Below are 16,522 nucleotides of genomic sequence, written 5' to 3'. Positions count from 1 at the left end.
ACTTTTGGGTAATAGATTGGCACTAAAGACTACTTTCATCCAGCATCTTAGAAAAGGGAACTGTGAGATTATATGCATAAATGTCAGATAATCACAAAATTTGTGAGTTGGTACATTATGGTTTTAACTGACAAGTATAGCTGATTCACATTCATTATTATTATTATTTTTTTTTTAAATAAAGCCATTTCTTTAGTTTTTAATTTATTTATTTATGGCTGTGTTGGGTCTTCGTTTCTGTGCGAGGGCTTTCTCCAGCCGTGGCAAGCGGGGGCCACTCTTCATCGCGGTGCGCGGGCCTCTCACTATCGCGGCCTCTCGTTGCGGAGCACAGGCTTCAGACGCGCAGGCTCAGTAATTGTGGCTCACGGGCCCAGTTGCTCCGCGGCATGTGGGATCTTCCCAGACCAGGGCACGAACCCGTGTCCCCTGCATTGGCAGGCAGATTCTCAACCACTGCGCCACCAGGGAAGCCCCCATTATTTTTTAATTGAGATATAATTTACATAGCATAATATTCATCCTTTTAAAGTGTACAATTTAGTTATTCTTAGTATATTCAGAAAGTTATGCAACCATCACCACTATCTAATTCTAGAACATTTTCATTACTCCAGAAAGAAACTCCATGGCCATTAGGAGCCACTCACCATTCCCCCTCTCCCTCCTGGTAACCCATAATTTACTTTTTGTCTCTATGGACTTGCCTGTTCTGGACATTTCATTTAAATGGAATCATACAATTGTGGTCTTTTATGTCTGGCTTCTTTCACTTAGTATAATGTTTTCAAGATTCACCCATGTTGTAGCATGAATCAGTATTTCATGTTTTTGTTTTGTTTTAACAGCCTGTACACATTTTTATATGAATACACGCATACCTCATTTTATGGTGCTTCACTTTATTATGCTTTGCAGATACTGTGTTTTTTACAAAATGAAGGTTTGTGGCAACCGTGCATCAAACAAATCTGTTCAGCTCCATTTTCCAGCAGCATTTACTTACTTCATGTCTCTGTGCCACATTTTGGTAATTCTTGCAATATTTTAAACTCTCCACCAGCAAAAAAATTATGACTCACTGAAGGCTCAGGTGATGTTAGCATTTTTTAGCAATAAAATATTTTGAAATTAAGGTACATACATTTTTTTAAACATAATGCTGTTGCACACTTAATAGACTACAGTATAGTGTAAACATAACTTTTATATGCAATGAGTAACCAAAAAATTCATGGTACTAAGTTTATTATGGTGGTCTGGAACTGAACCTGCAGTATCTTTGAACTGTATATTTTTTCAGTTCTCTTGGTTATATATCAGTGAATGTAATTGTTAGATAATGTGGTAACTGTATTTTTAGGAACTGCCAGACTGTTTCCCACAGTGGCTGTACCATTTTACATTCCTATCAGCAATGTACGAGGAGTCCAGTTTCTCTACATCCTCATCAACACTCGTTATTATCTGTCTTTTTTATAGCCATTTTAGTGGGTGTAAAGTGGTATCTCATTTGTGGGCTTGATTTCCATTTCCCTGATGGCTAATGATGATGAATATCTTTTCACGCCATTTGTGTATCTTCTTTGGATAAATTTCAGTTCGAATCCATTGCTCATTTTTAATTGGGTCTTTGTCTTTTTGTTATTGAGTTGTAATAATTCTTTATATATTCTAGATACAAGTTTGTTAACAGATATATGGATTTACAAAAATATTCTCCCATTTGTGGGATTGTCTTTTCACTATCTTGATGGTGTCCTTTGGAGCATAAAAATTTAAAATTTTCATCATGTCTGGTTTATCTATATTTAGTTTTGTTGCTTGTGCTTTTTGGTGTAGTATCTAAGAAATCATTGCTTCATCCAAGGTCATGAAGATTTATGCCTTTGTTTTCTTCTAAGAGTTTTATAGTTTTAGCTCTTATATTTATGTCTTTGATTCATTTTGAGTTAATTTTTTGTGTATCGTGTGAGGTAGAGGACCAACTTCACTTTTGCCTATGGATATCCAGTTGTCTCAGCACCATTTATTGAAAAGACTATTTTTCCCTCATTGCACTTTGCTTTTTTCACTGAACAATGGATTGTGGCAATTTTTCCACATCAGTACAGAGAAAGCTTCCTCATTCCTTTTTTTTTTTTTTAAAGCTTCATAATATCCTTTGTATGCACATAATTTTATTTTATTTAGCCAGCCCCCTGTTGATGAACACTTGGGTTGTTCAAGATCTTTTGCTGTTACACACAATTCTGTGCTACATAGCCTTGTACATACAGCATTTCATACGTGTGCAGGCATATCTGAGGATAAATTCCTGAAGCAGGGTTGCTGAGTCACGTGGTAAATGATTAGTAACTATTACCAAATATATTAATATAGTGTATGAGACACTAGATTTAGTGTATGAGACAAAAGATTAGCCTTTAAAATATTAATATTGGAATTTTGATAGAAATTGCATTGTCAGTAAAATAATTAGAGAATAATGGTAACAGTAGTCACCCTTGTAGAATGGTGTAGAATACACTTGGAATAACAGCAGCTACTATTACTAAGCTTTTATAATGTGGCAGTAGGCATTCAGTACAGTAAATTGTGGTAATATCACATACTTTATTTCATTTAATCTTTCAGCAGTTCAGTTTTGTTATTGTAAAAAAATGAAACCTAGAGGGGGTTCCTGACTTGCTCGCAGGTAAGTGGATTAAGGATTAAAGGGTGATTTCTGAGGTTTTACCATCCTACCTTGAATTCTGGCTCTGAGTTCTTAAGCAAGTTACTTACCCTCTATGAGCCTTAGCTTTGCCACATGAAAATGGAAATCATAAAAGTATCTACTTTATAGGATTATTGCCAACATTAACAAATTAATACAAAGTTTTAAAACCATTGATTGACACGTAATAAAGTATTCAATAAATTTTAGCTTTTTTTTCTTTTTAAGTTTACTATATAAGCTGAGCTTTTGGAGCAGTATATTACAGGCTGAGGTATTATTTGTGTTTGTTGGACCTTAATGAAGACTTAATCTATAATGATAATGTGTAGACAGCAAATATAGAGATAAGTTTCATTTTTGCTAGTTGTCATCTTTGGTTTTGATGGATACTTTAATTCTGTGCTTTTTACCTTTTAAAAGTTTGTTTTATTGCATAGATTATTAGAATAAAAATCATTTGGACAGATTTTCCATTTTTGTAACAGTAATTATAGATCAGATTTATTCTCAGGAACAGTCTTGTCAATGGTTCTCAACCACATTAGACCCAATGCCCCTTTTTTATAACATATATCTTGTAATGCCCCTTTGACTATCCTGAAATAAATTTCATAGATGATGAAATCTATCTACACACATAATTTAAAAATTATCAATATACTGCCCTATTATAATATAAAAGAGAATAAAATTAATTTAAAAATAAAGTGGTTGTATTTCAATATGTAAATGCTTAGATGTGATCATACTCAATGACATAATGAAGGAGTCAGAAGCATATATAACCATTATGATTGTAGCAGCTACAAATGCAGACTATTATAAGTATGTTGTATTGGTGATCTAAACACCTTGATTGGTGTTACTGTCAATGACATGGTCTTTTAAAATAGTAACTAGCTCTTGGTAGAGTTCTGAGGAAAATAAAGTAGTTCTTTCCTCAGTTTTCCTGCATTCCTATATTATTATTATTACCATGGGAAAGCACTTTGTCTTCATATGTACAATAGAGTTAGGGTTTAGATTCAGGTAATTATAAATTGTTTTTTCACCCATGTTAATATCTGGTAGGACATTCAGAGTTGCATGGGACAATTCATTGACTGTGACCATCCCACCCATTTCAAGGTGTTTAGTATCCCAGGCCCCTGCCTATGAATACTAATAACGTCCTCAAGTGAACCAGAAACTCCCCCACAAACTTCTAAAACATTCTGGGCAGGGGAGTAACTGCTGCCATGGAGATTCATTGTTTTGGCGTTATAAACTGTTTGTTATACAAATTAAATTTCTGTGTTTTTATGATAAAAATTCTTTGCTAGCATTACCATCCAATTTTTTTTAAACTTTCATGAACAAATAACAATAATAGACAGTAATACATACCACTCACTCACATTCACGTGCCTCATTTCTAGGTGAACTTGCTGGCGCTGACTCAGACTCATGACTGAATTTAAGCTATTAGTTTTCAGGAGTGTCTAGACCACATTTAAGTTACCAGGACTCTCTAACAAAGGTAAAGACCAGGGCCCTCTAATGAGAGTCAATATCAGGGGTGTCTCTGAGAACGATTAATCCTTTAATTTCCTTTCTTTCCTCCTGGTGGGATCTCCTCCCAAACCAGGGCCAGGATCCCCTAATGAGGGTCAAAACCAGAGAGAAAACAGGATTCAAACTCATGTACTAAGACACCCGAGATAAAAGTCAAACTAATTCCTGAAGGCTCACTTTGATACAATATCATAAAAGCCTATACTTACGGAATTTTATCCCATTTTCTTTCCCTTTTAAAAAACAGTTCTAGTTGAATGTAGGTGTTATAGTCTAAAGACCACTGAGGGGCCATTGTTCATCAGAGCCTAAGGAATATTGGGGCCATGTGGTGTTACAGTAAAATATCATTCTCTTTCTTTTCATGGGAGCATAGCTGCAGTTCTTCCAGTTTTGCAAAATCCACCCTAGGGGACTACAAGATAGAACAGAGCTCTCATTACCCATTATTCTTTCACACAGCTGCTGTTAGCAGAAACAGACAGACTGGCAGATCAGTATCCAGAGTCTTCTCAGGGTCACAGTTTCCTAGCATGAGAATGGAAAGTTTCCTACCTACCATTCCAGACAGGGGTGCAGATGAGCCTTGGTCTAACAGGGAGTTTCTCAATTACTGCTCGGGCAGTGCTGGATGGCCAAGGGAATCCTTGACCCAGAAGGGAAAGTCCAATTAAAGTGGTACTCTGCTCAAAACAAGATGACCACATCATACACCTTACCCCACAAAAAAGTAAAATCCCAATCAAGGCAACCCAGTAGGGAAGAATGCCCTGGTGTTGTCACACACGAGGTTACACCACTTACCAGAGACGTCTTACACCAGGACCAGAGCCTTGTTTCCTTTACCAGGGAATCGAAAACACCATGGGCCAGTGCTGCCTGGTTAGTGGCAAGCACTTGGGGCTGTCCCTGAGACAAAAGCATTCAGGCACCTGCTGGACAAGAGCTGAGTGCCACTGTCAGCCCAGGGCTGATGTGCCATGAGTGAGATGCCACTCAAGATGGCTGTCCCTTCATGGTCACCAAAATTGTTACTGAACCAAACTTGGGTCTGCTTGCCTGCCACACAGCAAGGCAAATTTACTGACACTGGGTTGTGTTGAAGGAAAGTACACTGTTTTATTGCAGGGCACAGGCAAGCTCATGCTCAGAAGGCTCAAACTCCCTAATGGCTTTTTTCAGGGATGGGTTTTTAAAGGCAACATTTGCGGTGAGGGTTGCAGGGTGCATGACTTCTGATTGGTTGGTGGTGAGGTAACAGGGTGATATTTCGGGAATCTTAATCATCAACCTCCTGGTTTAGTCCAGTCTGAGGTCTGGTGCTTGTGGTCAGCATGTAGTCATCATCCTCAACCTGGATGGGGGTCTTGGTTTCTACAGAACAACTCCAAGATACACATCAGATTGTTTTATATATTCCTTGCGGAGGAACTAGGACTCTGTTTTATACCTGAAATATTGTTTCAGCTATAAAAAGCAGTTTTTTGACTGCTTTTCTTTTGTTTCTGCATTCCTTCCCTTCCTTAGTAACTGCTTGACTCTGCTCTTTGGAATTCAGGAAAAGCCTGGGTGACTAAATCCTTTTTCTACGAACAAGAAATGGGGGACATGGAGGGGCTTTTTTACCTGGGAGGGTCCCACAAGGTCCTGCCTTTTTTAATTTTATTTTATTTTTATTGGACTATAGTCGATTTACAATGCTGTGTTAGTTTCAGGTGTACAGCAAAGTGATTCAGTTATACATATACATATATCTATTCTTTTTCAAATCCTTTTCCCATTTAGCTTATTACAGAATATTGAGTAGAGTTCCCTGTGCTATACAGTAGGTCCTGGTTGGTTATCTATTTTAAATATATTAGTGTGTATATGTCAATCCTAAACTCCCAATTTATCCTTCCCCCCAACCTTTACCGTTTGGTAACCATAAGTTTGATTTCTAAGTCTGTGAGACTGTTTCTATTTTGTAAATAAGTTCATTTGTATCATATTTTATAGATTCTGCCTAGAAGCGATATATGATATTTGTCTTTCTCTGACTTACTTCACTTAGTATGATAATCTCTAGGTTCATCCGTGTTGCTGCTAGTGGCATTATTTCATTCTTTTTAATGGCTGAATAATATTCCATTGTATAAATGTACCACATCTTTATCCATTCTTCTGTCGATGGACATGTAGGTTGCTTCCATGTCCTGGCTATTGTAAATAGTGCTCCAATGAACATTGGGGTGCGTATATCTTTTCAAATTATGGTTTTCTCTGGATATATACCCAGGAGTGGGATTGCTGGATCATATGGTAGTTATGTTTTAGTTTTTTAAGGAAGCTTCATACTGTTCTCCATAGTGGCTGTACCAATTTACATTCCCACCAACAGTGTAGGAGAGTTCCCTTTTCTCCACACCCTCTCCAGCATTAATTGGTTGTAAAATTTTTGATGATGGCCATTCTGACTGGTGTGAGGTGATACTGTGTAGTTCTGATTTGCATTTCTCTAATAATTAGTGTTTTGTTTAATAATTGGTGCTTTTTTTGTTTTTAAACTTTTGGGGGTTTATTTATTTATTTATTTATTTATGGCTGTGTTGGGTCTTCGTTTCTGTGCGAGGGCTTTCTCTAGTTGCAGCAAATGGGGGCCACTCTTCATTGCGGTGCGCGGGCCTCTCATTATCGCGGCCTCTCTTGTTGTGGAGCACAGGCTCTAGACGCGCAGGCTCAGTAATTGTGGCTCACGGGCCTAGTTGCTCTGCGGCATGTGGGATCTTCCCAGACCAGGGCTCGAACCCGTGTCCCCTGCATTGGCAGGCAGATTCTCAACCACTGCGCCACCAGGGAAGCCCATAATTGGTGCTTTTTAGCCATCTGTATGTCTTCTTTGGAGAAATGTCTATTTAGATCTTCTACCCATTTTTTGATTGGGTTGTTTGTTTTTTGATACAGAACTGCATGAGCTGTTTGTATATTTTGGAGAGTAATCCCTTGCCGGTCACTTCGTTTGCAAATATTTTCTCCCATTTTGTAAGTTGTCTTTTCATTTTGTTTATGGTTTCCTTTGCTGTGCAAAAGCTTTTAAGTTTAATTTGGTCCCATTTGTTTATTTTTCTTTTCATTACTCTAGGAGGTAGATTGAAAAAGATCTTGCTGCAATTTATGTCAAAGAGTGTTCTGCTTCTCTTTTCCTCTAAGAGTTTTATTGTATTCGGACTTACATTTAGGCTTTTAATCCATTTGAGTTTATTTTTGTGTATGGTGTTAGGGAGTGTTCTAATTTCATTCATTTACATGTAGCTGTCCAGTTTTCCCAGCACCGCTTATTGAAGAGACTGTCTTTTCTCCATTGTATATTCTTGCTTCCTTTGTCATAGATTAGGTGACCATAGGTGCGTGGGTTTGGTCTCTTTGTATTTTCTATTTCTTCCTGGTTCAGTCTTGGAAGGTTGTACCTTTCTAAGAATTTGTGCATTTCTTCCAGGTTGTCCAGTTTATTGGCATATAGTTGCTTGTAGTAGTCTTTTATGATCCTTTGTATTTCTTTGTATTTCTTTGGTGTCCATTGTAACTTCTCCTTTTTCATTTCTAATTTTATTGATTTGAGCCCTCTCCTTTTTTTTCTTGATGAGTCTGGCTAAAGGTTTATCAATTTTGTTTATCTTTTCAAAGAACCAGCTTTTAATTTGATTGATCTTTTCTATTGTTTTCTTCATCTCTATTTCATTTATTTCTGCTCTGATCTTTATGATTTCTTTCCTTCTATTAACTTTGGTTTTGTTTGTTCTTCTTTCTCTAATTGTTTTAGGTGTAAGGTTCAGTTTATTTGAGATTTTTCTTGTTTCCTGAGGTAAGATTGTATTGCTATAAACTTCCCTCTGAGAACTGCTTTCGCTGCATCCCATAGGTTTTGGATAGCTGTGCTTTCATTTTCATTTGTCTCTAGGTATTTTTTTATTTCCTCTTTGATTTCTTCAGTTATCCATTGGTTGTGTAGTAGCATATTGTTTAGCCTCCACGTGTTTGTGTTTTTTACAGTTTTTTTCCTTATAATTGATTTCTAATCTCAGAGCATTGTGGTTGGAAAAGATGCTTGATATGACTTTTTAAAATAAATTTATTTATTTATTTTTGGCTGTGTTGGGTCTTTGTTGCTGTGCATGGCCTTTCTCTAGTTGCGGCGAGCGGGGGCTACTCTTCGTTGTGGTGAGCGGGCGTCTCACTGCGGTGGCTTCTCTTGTTGCAGAGCACAGGTTCTAGGCGCATGGGCTTCAGTAGTTGCGGCACGTGGGCACAGTAGTTGTGGCTCTGGGGCTCTAGAGTGCAGGATCAGTTGTGGCGCATGGGCTTAGTTGCTCCGCGGCATGTGGGATCTTTGTGGACCAGGGCTCGAACCCGTGTCCCCTGCATTGGCAGGTGGATTCTTAACCACCGCACCACCAGGGAAGTCCTGATATGATTTTAATTTTCTTAAATTTACCAAGTCTTGCTTTGTGGCCCAGCATGTGGTCAATCCTGGAGGATGTTCCATGTGCACTTGAGAAGAATGGGTATTCTGCTGCTTTTGGATGGAATGCTCTATAAATATCAATTAAGTCCATCTGTTCTAATGTGTCATTTAAGGCCTGTTTTTCCTTATTGATTTTCTGTCTGGATGATCTGTCCATTGTTGAAAGTGGGGTGTTCAAGTCCCTCACAATTACTGTGTTACTGTCACTTTCTCCTTTTATGGGTCTTAACATTTGCCTTATATATTGAGGTGCTCCTATGTTGGGTGCATATATTTACAATTGTTATCTTCTTCTTGGATTGATCCCTTGATCACTATGTAGTGTCCCTTCTTTGTCTCTTGTAACAGTCTTTATTTTAAAATCTATTTTGTCTGAAATGAGTATTGCTACTCCAGCTTTCTTTTGATTTCCATTTGCATGGAAGACGTTTTTCCATCCCCTCACTTTCAGTCTGTATGTGTCCCTAGATCTCAAGCGGGTCCCTTGTAAACAGCATATATACAGGTCTTGTTTTTGTATCCATTCAGCAGTCTCTGTCTTTTGGTTGGAGCATTTAATCCATTTACATTTAAGGTAATTATTAATATGTATGTTCTTATTGCCATTTTGTTAATTGTTTTGGGTTTGTTTTTGTAGGTCTTATTTCTCCCCTTCCTCTTTTGTTCTCTTCCTTTGTGATTTGATGACTAACTTTAGAGTTGTGTTTGAATTCCTTTTTCTTTTTTGTGTGTGTATTTATTGCAGATTTTTGATTTGCCATTACCATGAAGTTTTGATATAGTATTCTATATATAAACAAGATTGATTTAAGTTGCTGGTCTTTTAATTTCAAATGCATTTCCAGTAGCCTGCATTTGTACTCTCCTCTTCTCATGATTGCTGGTTTTGATATCGTATTTGTGTGTGGATGATTTCCTACCTTTAACATATGTTTGCCTTTACTGGTGAGCTTTTCCATTCATAATTTTATTGTGTGTATTTACGTCCTTTTTTTTCCTGCCTAGAGAAGTTCCTTTAGCATTTGTTGCAAAGCTGGTTTGGTGGTGCTGAATTCTCTTAGGTTTTGCTTGTCTGGCAAGCTTTAGATTTCTCCGTCAAATCTAAATGAGAGCCTTGCTGGATAGAGTATTCTTGGTTGTAGGTTCTTCCCTTTCATCACTTTATTTTTGTTTGTTTGTTTGTTTTTTTAACATCTTTATTGGAGTATAATTGCTTTACAATGGTGTGTTAGTTTCTGCTTTGTATCAAAGTGAATCAGCTATACATATACATATATCCCCATATCCCCTCCCTCTTGCGTCTCCCTTCCACCCTCTCTATCCCACCCCTCTAGGTGGTCACAAAGCACTGATTTCACTTTAAATATATCATGCCACTCCCTTCTGGCCTGCAGAGTCTCTGCTGAAAAATCAGCTGATAACCTTATGCGGATTCCCTTTTAAGTTATTTGTTGCTTTTCCTTCGTTGCTTTTAATATTTTTCTCTTTGTCTTTAATTTTTGTCAATTTGATTACTACATGTTTCGGTATGTTCCACCTTGGGTTTACCTGGCCTGGGACTCTCTGCACTTCCTGGACTTGGGTGACTGTTTCCTTCACCATGTTGGGGAAGTTTTCAGCTATTATCTCTTCAAATATTTTCTCAGGTCGTTTCTCTCGCTCTTCTCCTTCTGGGATCTCTATAATGTGAATGTCAGTGTGTTTAACGTTGTCCCAGAGGTGTCTGAGACTGTTCTCATGTCTTTTCATTCTTTTTTTTTTTACTCTGTTCCACAGCAGTGATTTCCAGCGTTCTGTCTTCCAGCTTACTTATCCATTCTTCTGCCTCATTTACTCTGCTATTGATTCCTTCTAGTGTATTTTTCATTTCAGTTATTGTGTTGTTCATCTCTGTTTGTTCTTTAGATCTTCTAGCTCTTTGTTAAACATTTCCTGTATCTTCTCAGTCTGTGCCTCCATTCTTTTTCTGAGATCTTTACTATCATCTTTACTATCATTACTCTGAATTCTTTTTCGTGTAGATTCCCTATCTCCATTTCACTTAGTTGTTCTTCTGGGGTTTTATCTTGTTCCTTCGTCTGGGACATAGTCATCTGCCATCTCATTTTTTCTACCTTTCTGTGATCGTGGTTTCCATTCCGCCAGCTGCAAGGTTGTAGTTCTTGTTGCTTCCGCTGTCTGCCCCCTGGTGAATGAGACTGGTCTAAGAGGCTTGTGCAGGCTTCCTGGTGGGGGGAACTGGTTCCTGCCCACTGGTGAGTCGAGCTGGGTATTGTCCCTCTGGTGGGCAGAGCCGTGTCAAGGGGGCTGTTTAGCAGGCAGCTGTGGGCTCAGGAAGACTTTAGGCAGCCTGTCTTCTGATGGGTGGGGCTGTGTTACTTCCCTGTTGGTTGTTTGGCCTGAGGAGTGCCAGCACTGGAGCCTGCAGGCTGTTGGGTGGCGCCAGGTCTTGGTGAGAAAATGGCAGCCTCCAGGAGGACTCATGCCAGTGAGTACTCCCTAGAACTACTGCCACCAGTGTCTTTGTCCCCGCAGTGATTCATAGCCCCTGCCTCCCCAGGAGACTCTTCAAGACCAGCAGGTAGGTCTGGCCCAGGCTCCTGTGAGGTCACTGCTTTTTCCCCTGGCCACTGGTGTGCACGAGACCTTGTGTGTGCCCTCCAAGAGTAGAGTTCCTCTTTCCCCCAGTCCTGTGGAATTCCTGCAATCAAACCCCACTGGCCTTCAAAGCCAGATGCTCTGGGGGCTTCTCCTCTTGATGCCAAACCCCCAGGATAGGGAGCCTGATGTGGGGCTCAGAACTTTCACCCCTGTGGGAGAACATCTGCGATATAATTATTTTCCAGTTTGTGGGTCACCTACCCAGCAGATACGGGATTTGATTTTATTGCGATTGTGCCCCTTCTAATGTCTTGTTGTGGCTTCTCCTTTGTCTTTGGATGTAGGATACCTTTTTTGGTAGGTTGTAGTGTGTTTTTTTCCGATGGTTGTTCAACAGTTAGTTGTGATTTTGGTGTTTTCTTGACACAGGGTGAGCTCATGTCCTTCTATCTGCCATCTTGTCTCAGGGTCCTGCTTTATTTCAGAATCATATTCAGTTTCTTCATCTTTCATGTCTAATTAGTTTATCTACAATTAATAATTGAATATAGAATTAATATCTTGTGATTGGAAATGACCGTAGACTTTGCAGACTGATGCCAGTTTGAAGAATGTTTGTTTTCAGTCTGCAATGAGATGAGAATAGTAAATGAAAGTACATGCTTAAAAACTTGTATAGCAATTTGACATTGTCATGGCATCCAAGTGCATGATTTTTGTATTTTTCAGAGATATCACTTTCCACATTAGAAATATACGTATAATTCTTTACCATAGATTTTTCTGAGTAGCATTGATATAAACCAGTAATATTCAAACATTTTAAAAGATTTAAAGCCATTAAACAGTTGAATCAAACCAAACCTTATGTGGAAGCCCAATCTGTAAAATACGTGAAAGTAAAGCTCTCTTTAGAACTTGTGTCTGGGTCTGAGAACCCCCAAACTCACACAATGGCCCTCTCATTGCCACCATGGACCCTCTAGTGCTTGTCAGAGCACAGTTTGAAACCCACTGGTTTATAGAGACCAACACATTTCTTTACTACTAGTAAAATTAGGGCTTAATGTATATCTCATGACAGAAAAAAGGTAATTTTTCCTAATGTATAAATATATCATAAAAGAGACTAAAAAAACTGAAAACCTCTAACTAGATTTAAAATCAACACCTAGAATTTAGAGTATTTGCCTTTGTGACTTTTGTTTCTGATATAAACTTTTGTTTGTCATCTTTGTCTGTGCGGTCTTACTACCTTTGGAATGGCTCGCCCCGCTGGCAGCCACAGGCCTCTGCCTCAGTTTCACTTTATTCTGTTGATTTGTGGATGTGACTTCTAGGGCCTTGAAAAGTGAATTTTGTATTTCTATTTGTATTTTACAGATAGTATTAAAATACTATCTGTATTTTAAATAAATATATCCCAAATACAGCCTTCAAGTTGGGTAAAAGTTCTCATAAAGTTACTCATGGAAAGGTAATATTTTTACATGGATACCATAGATCTGATTATTTCATTCAGCTTTGTGAAATACTCCAGTGGCTTCAAATTGCTGTTAAGATAAAGACCAATAATTAGAGAAGTGCAAATCAAAATTACAATGAGGTACCACCTCACACTGGTCAGAATGTCCATCATCAAAAAGTCTACAAATAACAAATTCTGGAGAGGCTGTGGAGAAAAGGGAACCCTCTTACACTGTTGGTGGGAATGTAAATTGGTGCAGCCACTGTGGAAAACAGTATGGAGATTCCTCAGAAAACATAAAATAGTTACTATATGATCTAGCAATCCCATTCCTGGGTATATATCCAAACAAAACTATAATTTGAAAAGCTTCATGCACCCCAGTGTTCATAGCAGCACTACTTACAATAGCCAAGACACGGAAGCAACCTAAATGTCTATCGACAGATGAATGGATAAAGAAGATGTGGTGTATATATATATATATATATATATATATATATATATATATATATATACATACATACATACATACATACACATACATACACACACACACAATGGAATACTATTCAGCCATAAAAAGGAATGAAATAATGCCATTTGCAGCAATGTGGATCAACCTAGAGATTATCATTCTAAATGAAGTAAGTCAGAAAGACAAGTATCACACGATGTCACTTATATGTGGAATCTGAAATATGACTCAAATGAACTTATTTATGAAACAGACTCACAGACATAGAGAACAGACTTGTGGTTGCCAAGGCAGAGGGGGGATAGGGGAGGGATGGATTGGGGGTCTGGGATTAGCAGATGCAAACTATTATGTATAGAATGGATAAACAACAAAGTCCTACCGTATAGCACCAGGGACTATATTCAATATCCTGTAATAAACCATAATGGAAAAGAATATATATGTATATGTGTGTGTGTGTATATATATGTATATACATATACATATATATAACTGAGTCACCTTGCTGTACACCAGAAACCAACATATTGTATATCAACTACAGTTCAATAATAAAAAAAAAAGACCAATTACTATTCTTAATCTTATCTCTGCCTCTTAATCTTATCTGGCTACCTCTGTAGCCAGATATCCCACCTATTTCCCCCCCTGCCACCTACTCTTTCCCTGGCTTTTGTTTGTTTCGTTGGTTTTTATTTTTTAAAATACCTAGTTTTTAGGTCGAGAGCTGTTGTTGGGACCAGAGCTCACATCTCCTGGAACGCAGCCCCTGCACTACTTGCCTCCCCAGGTCATGTTCATAGAGCTCCCAAGCCAGGCTGGCCTTACTTCCAAGTGATTGATTAAGAGGAGGCAACCTCTGTCTTCATTTAGACAACTTCCTGGTTTTCACTTCCTAAGTCATCCTGTTATGTCATGCCTCTGAGCTTCACATTGGTTTTGAGTTTGAAGATTCCCAGTTCACAAACTGTTCTTTCGTGCACAATAAACACTTACTGAATATTTTTTAAAAAAACTAGTTTTTTTCTCATTTCAGGATTCTTGCACATACTGTTTTCCTCTTGTTCTAAAACAGATTGTCTACCTCCTATTTCTTCAAGTCTTAGCTTAAACATCATCTTGGGGAACTTATCCTGTCCCTGCTTCACTAGCTTAAGTCTGTCTATAATGTATTCTTTTTTTAATTCATAAATCTATTTATTTTTGACTGCGTTGGGTCTTCATTGCTGCTCACAGGCTTTCTCTAGTTGCGGCGAGCGGGGGCTACTCTTTGTTGCGGTGCGTGGGCTTCTCATTGCAGTGGCTTCTCTTGTTGCGGAGCATGAGCTCTAGGTGCTCCAGTAGTTGTGGCACACGTGCTCAGTAGTTGTGGCTCGCGGGCTCTAGAGCGCAGGCTCAGTAGTTGTGGCACACAGGCTTAGTTGCTCCGTGGCATGTGGGATCTTCCTGAACCAGGGCACGAACCCGTGTCCCCTGCATTGGCAGGTGGATTCTTAACCACTTCGCCACCAGGGAAGTCCCTATATTGTATTCTTATACTTCCCTGTATTTTTTTTTCTTCATGGCATTATCACAATTGAAATAAAATAAAATAAAATAATTTGTGTGTGTAATTATTCATTTGTATATTCTCCCTGTAGATTGTTACCTCCACTAGTGTAGAAACTGTCTACCTTGTTCATCACTGTATCCTCACTCTCTAGCACAGTGTCCAACATGTAGTAGATATTCAATAAATAACTGTGGAAGAATTATGGATATATGTGTAAAGTCTGTATGATTTTTTTTTTAGGTTAAAGAAAGACCTGATGTGGGAGTTTATATCAAGGATTTATCAGCTTATGTGGTAAATAATGCTGATGATATGGATAGAATTATGACACTGGGCCACAAAAATCGTAAGTATGGTGCTTAATTGTGATTAAACATTTATGTGTGGAGTAGGCTGTTTTAGAAACAAAGCTGGTATGGCATTTTGCGCCGTAAAGATTGGATTTTTAGGTTTCTTGAAAACCCTTCCTCTTTGACTATTTACTATGTGGAAAGCATATATGAATGAAAGATATCACAGATTGCTTTCCATGCTGACCAAAATTTTGTTACTTAGCAATAGTGCTATATCTTTGAGACTCTCATGTCACTGTCTCTTGTTAGTAATAATAATATTGGTAACATTTATTGAATACTTACTGTGTGGCAAGTGCTTGTGCAAATGCTTTATAAGAATGATCTCTTTTAATCCTCAAAATGGACTATGAAGGTATTAAATTCCTATGTTATGAATGAGGAAACTGAGACTTAAAGTAAGTTGTCCAAGGTCATATACTACTTAATAAGTAGCAGAGTGAGTATTTGAATCTACACCATTAGTCAGCATTAACCAGGCACTATGATGCCTCCCTTTTGTTGACAAGAAAAGCAAACAAAATTAAATAAAGTGGCATTCTTTTTAGTAATCGTTTCCAGTTTTTTCTAAAGAATAAAAAGTTTCAGCAATATTGCTGATGCCCCAGGCCCAGTACTAATGATGTTGCTAACAGCAATTAGAGATTAGAGGTAAAAGAAAAGAACATAGGAAATAACCTTTTTTTTTTTTTAGATTTTTGTGACTAGACTAAAAATCTAGCAAACTCAAGGAAGCAAAGCAAAAATTTTAAAAATTCAATTGTATTCTTATAAACCAAATAATAGAAAAATACCAAAATTTTAACAGGAAAATGAGCAAAAGATGTTTATGACTATGTTGTTCACAGAAGAACTATACACAGCAGTAAGTATATGAAAGGATGTTTGACTTCACAAGTAATCAGGAAAATGCATATTAAAACAACAATGGGAGATGTTTTACCCATCAGTTTGGATGAAAGGATATCCAGGTTGGTGAGGCTCTAAGGAAATGGGCAATGGTGATGGGAATATACAGCCTTTTTGAAGGGCAGTATAACTGTATCTGTTGAAACTTTTAAGAATGCATTCCTTTGACCCACTGTTTCTATTTGTAGATATATATTCTAGAAAAATATTTTTTGGTGTAAACAAAAAAATACCTTATTACAGCATTACTTGTAATAGCAAAAAGTTTGACACAACCTGTCAATAAAACATTGGTTATATAAATTATGGTGCAAAAATATTATGGACTATAATGAAGCTGTAAAAAAAAAACAGTGAGTTAAATCTACATGTAGAGACCCA

General features: G+C 37.8%; 1 protein-coding gene across 1 annotated transcript in view; it reads left to right on the top strand.

Moving 5' to 3' along the window:
* KIF3A (kinesin family member 3A) overlaps positions 1-16,522 on the top strand; it is a 71,120-nt gene that overhangs the window by 22,132 nt on the left and 32,466 nt on the right. The window contains exon 5 of the mRNA XM_061188154.1: positions 15,120-15,225. Within this exon, the coding sequence (XP_061044137.1) occupies positions 15,120-15,225 (106 nt within the window). The remainder of the gene's footprint in view (positions 1-15,119; positions 15,226-16,522) is intronic.

The sequence above is a fragment of the Eubalaena glacialis genome, chromosome 4, assembly GCF_028564815.1.
Source record: "Eubalaena glacialis isolate mEubGla1 chromosome 4, mEubGla1.1.hap2.+ XY, whole genome shotgun sequence".
NCBI classification, from domain to species: Eukaryota; Metazoa; Chordata; class Mammalia; order Artiodactyla; family Balaenidae; genus Eubalaena; species Eubalaena glacialis.
Note: the sequence above shows the minus strand (reverse complement) of the source record. Positions and strands in the feature narration are given on the sequence as shown.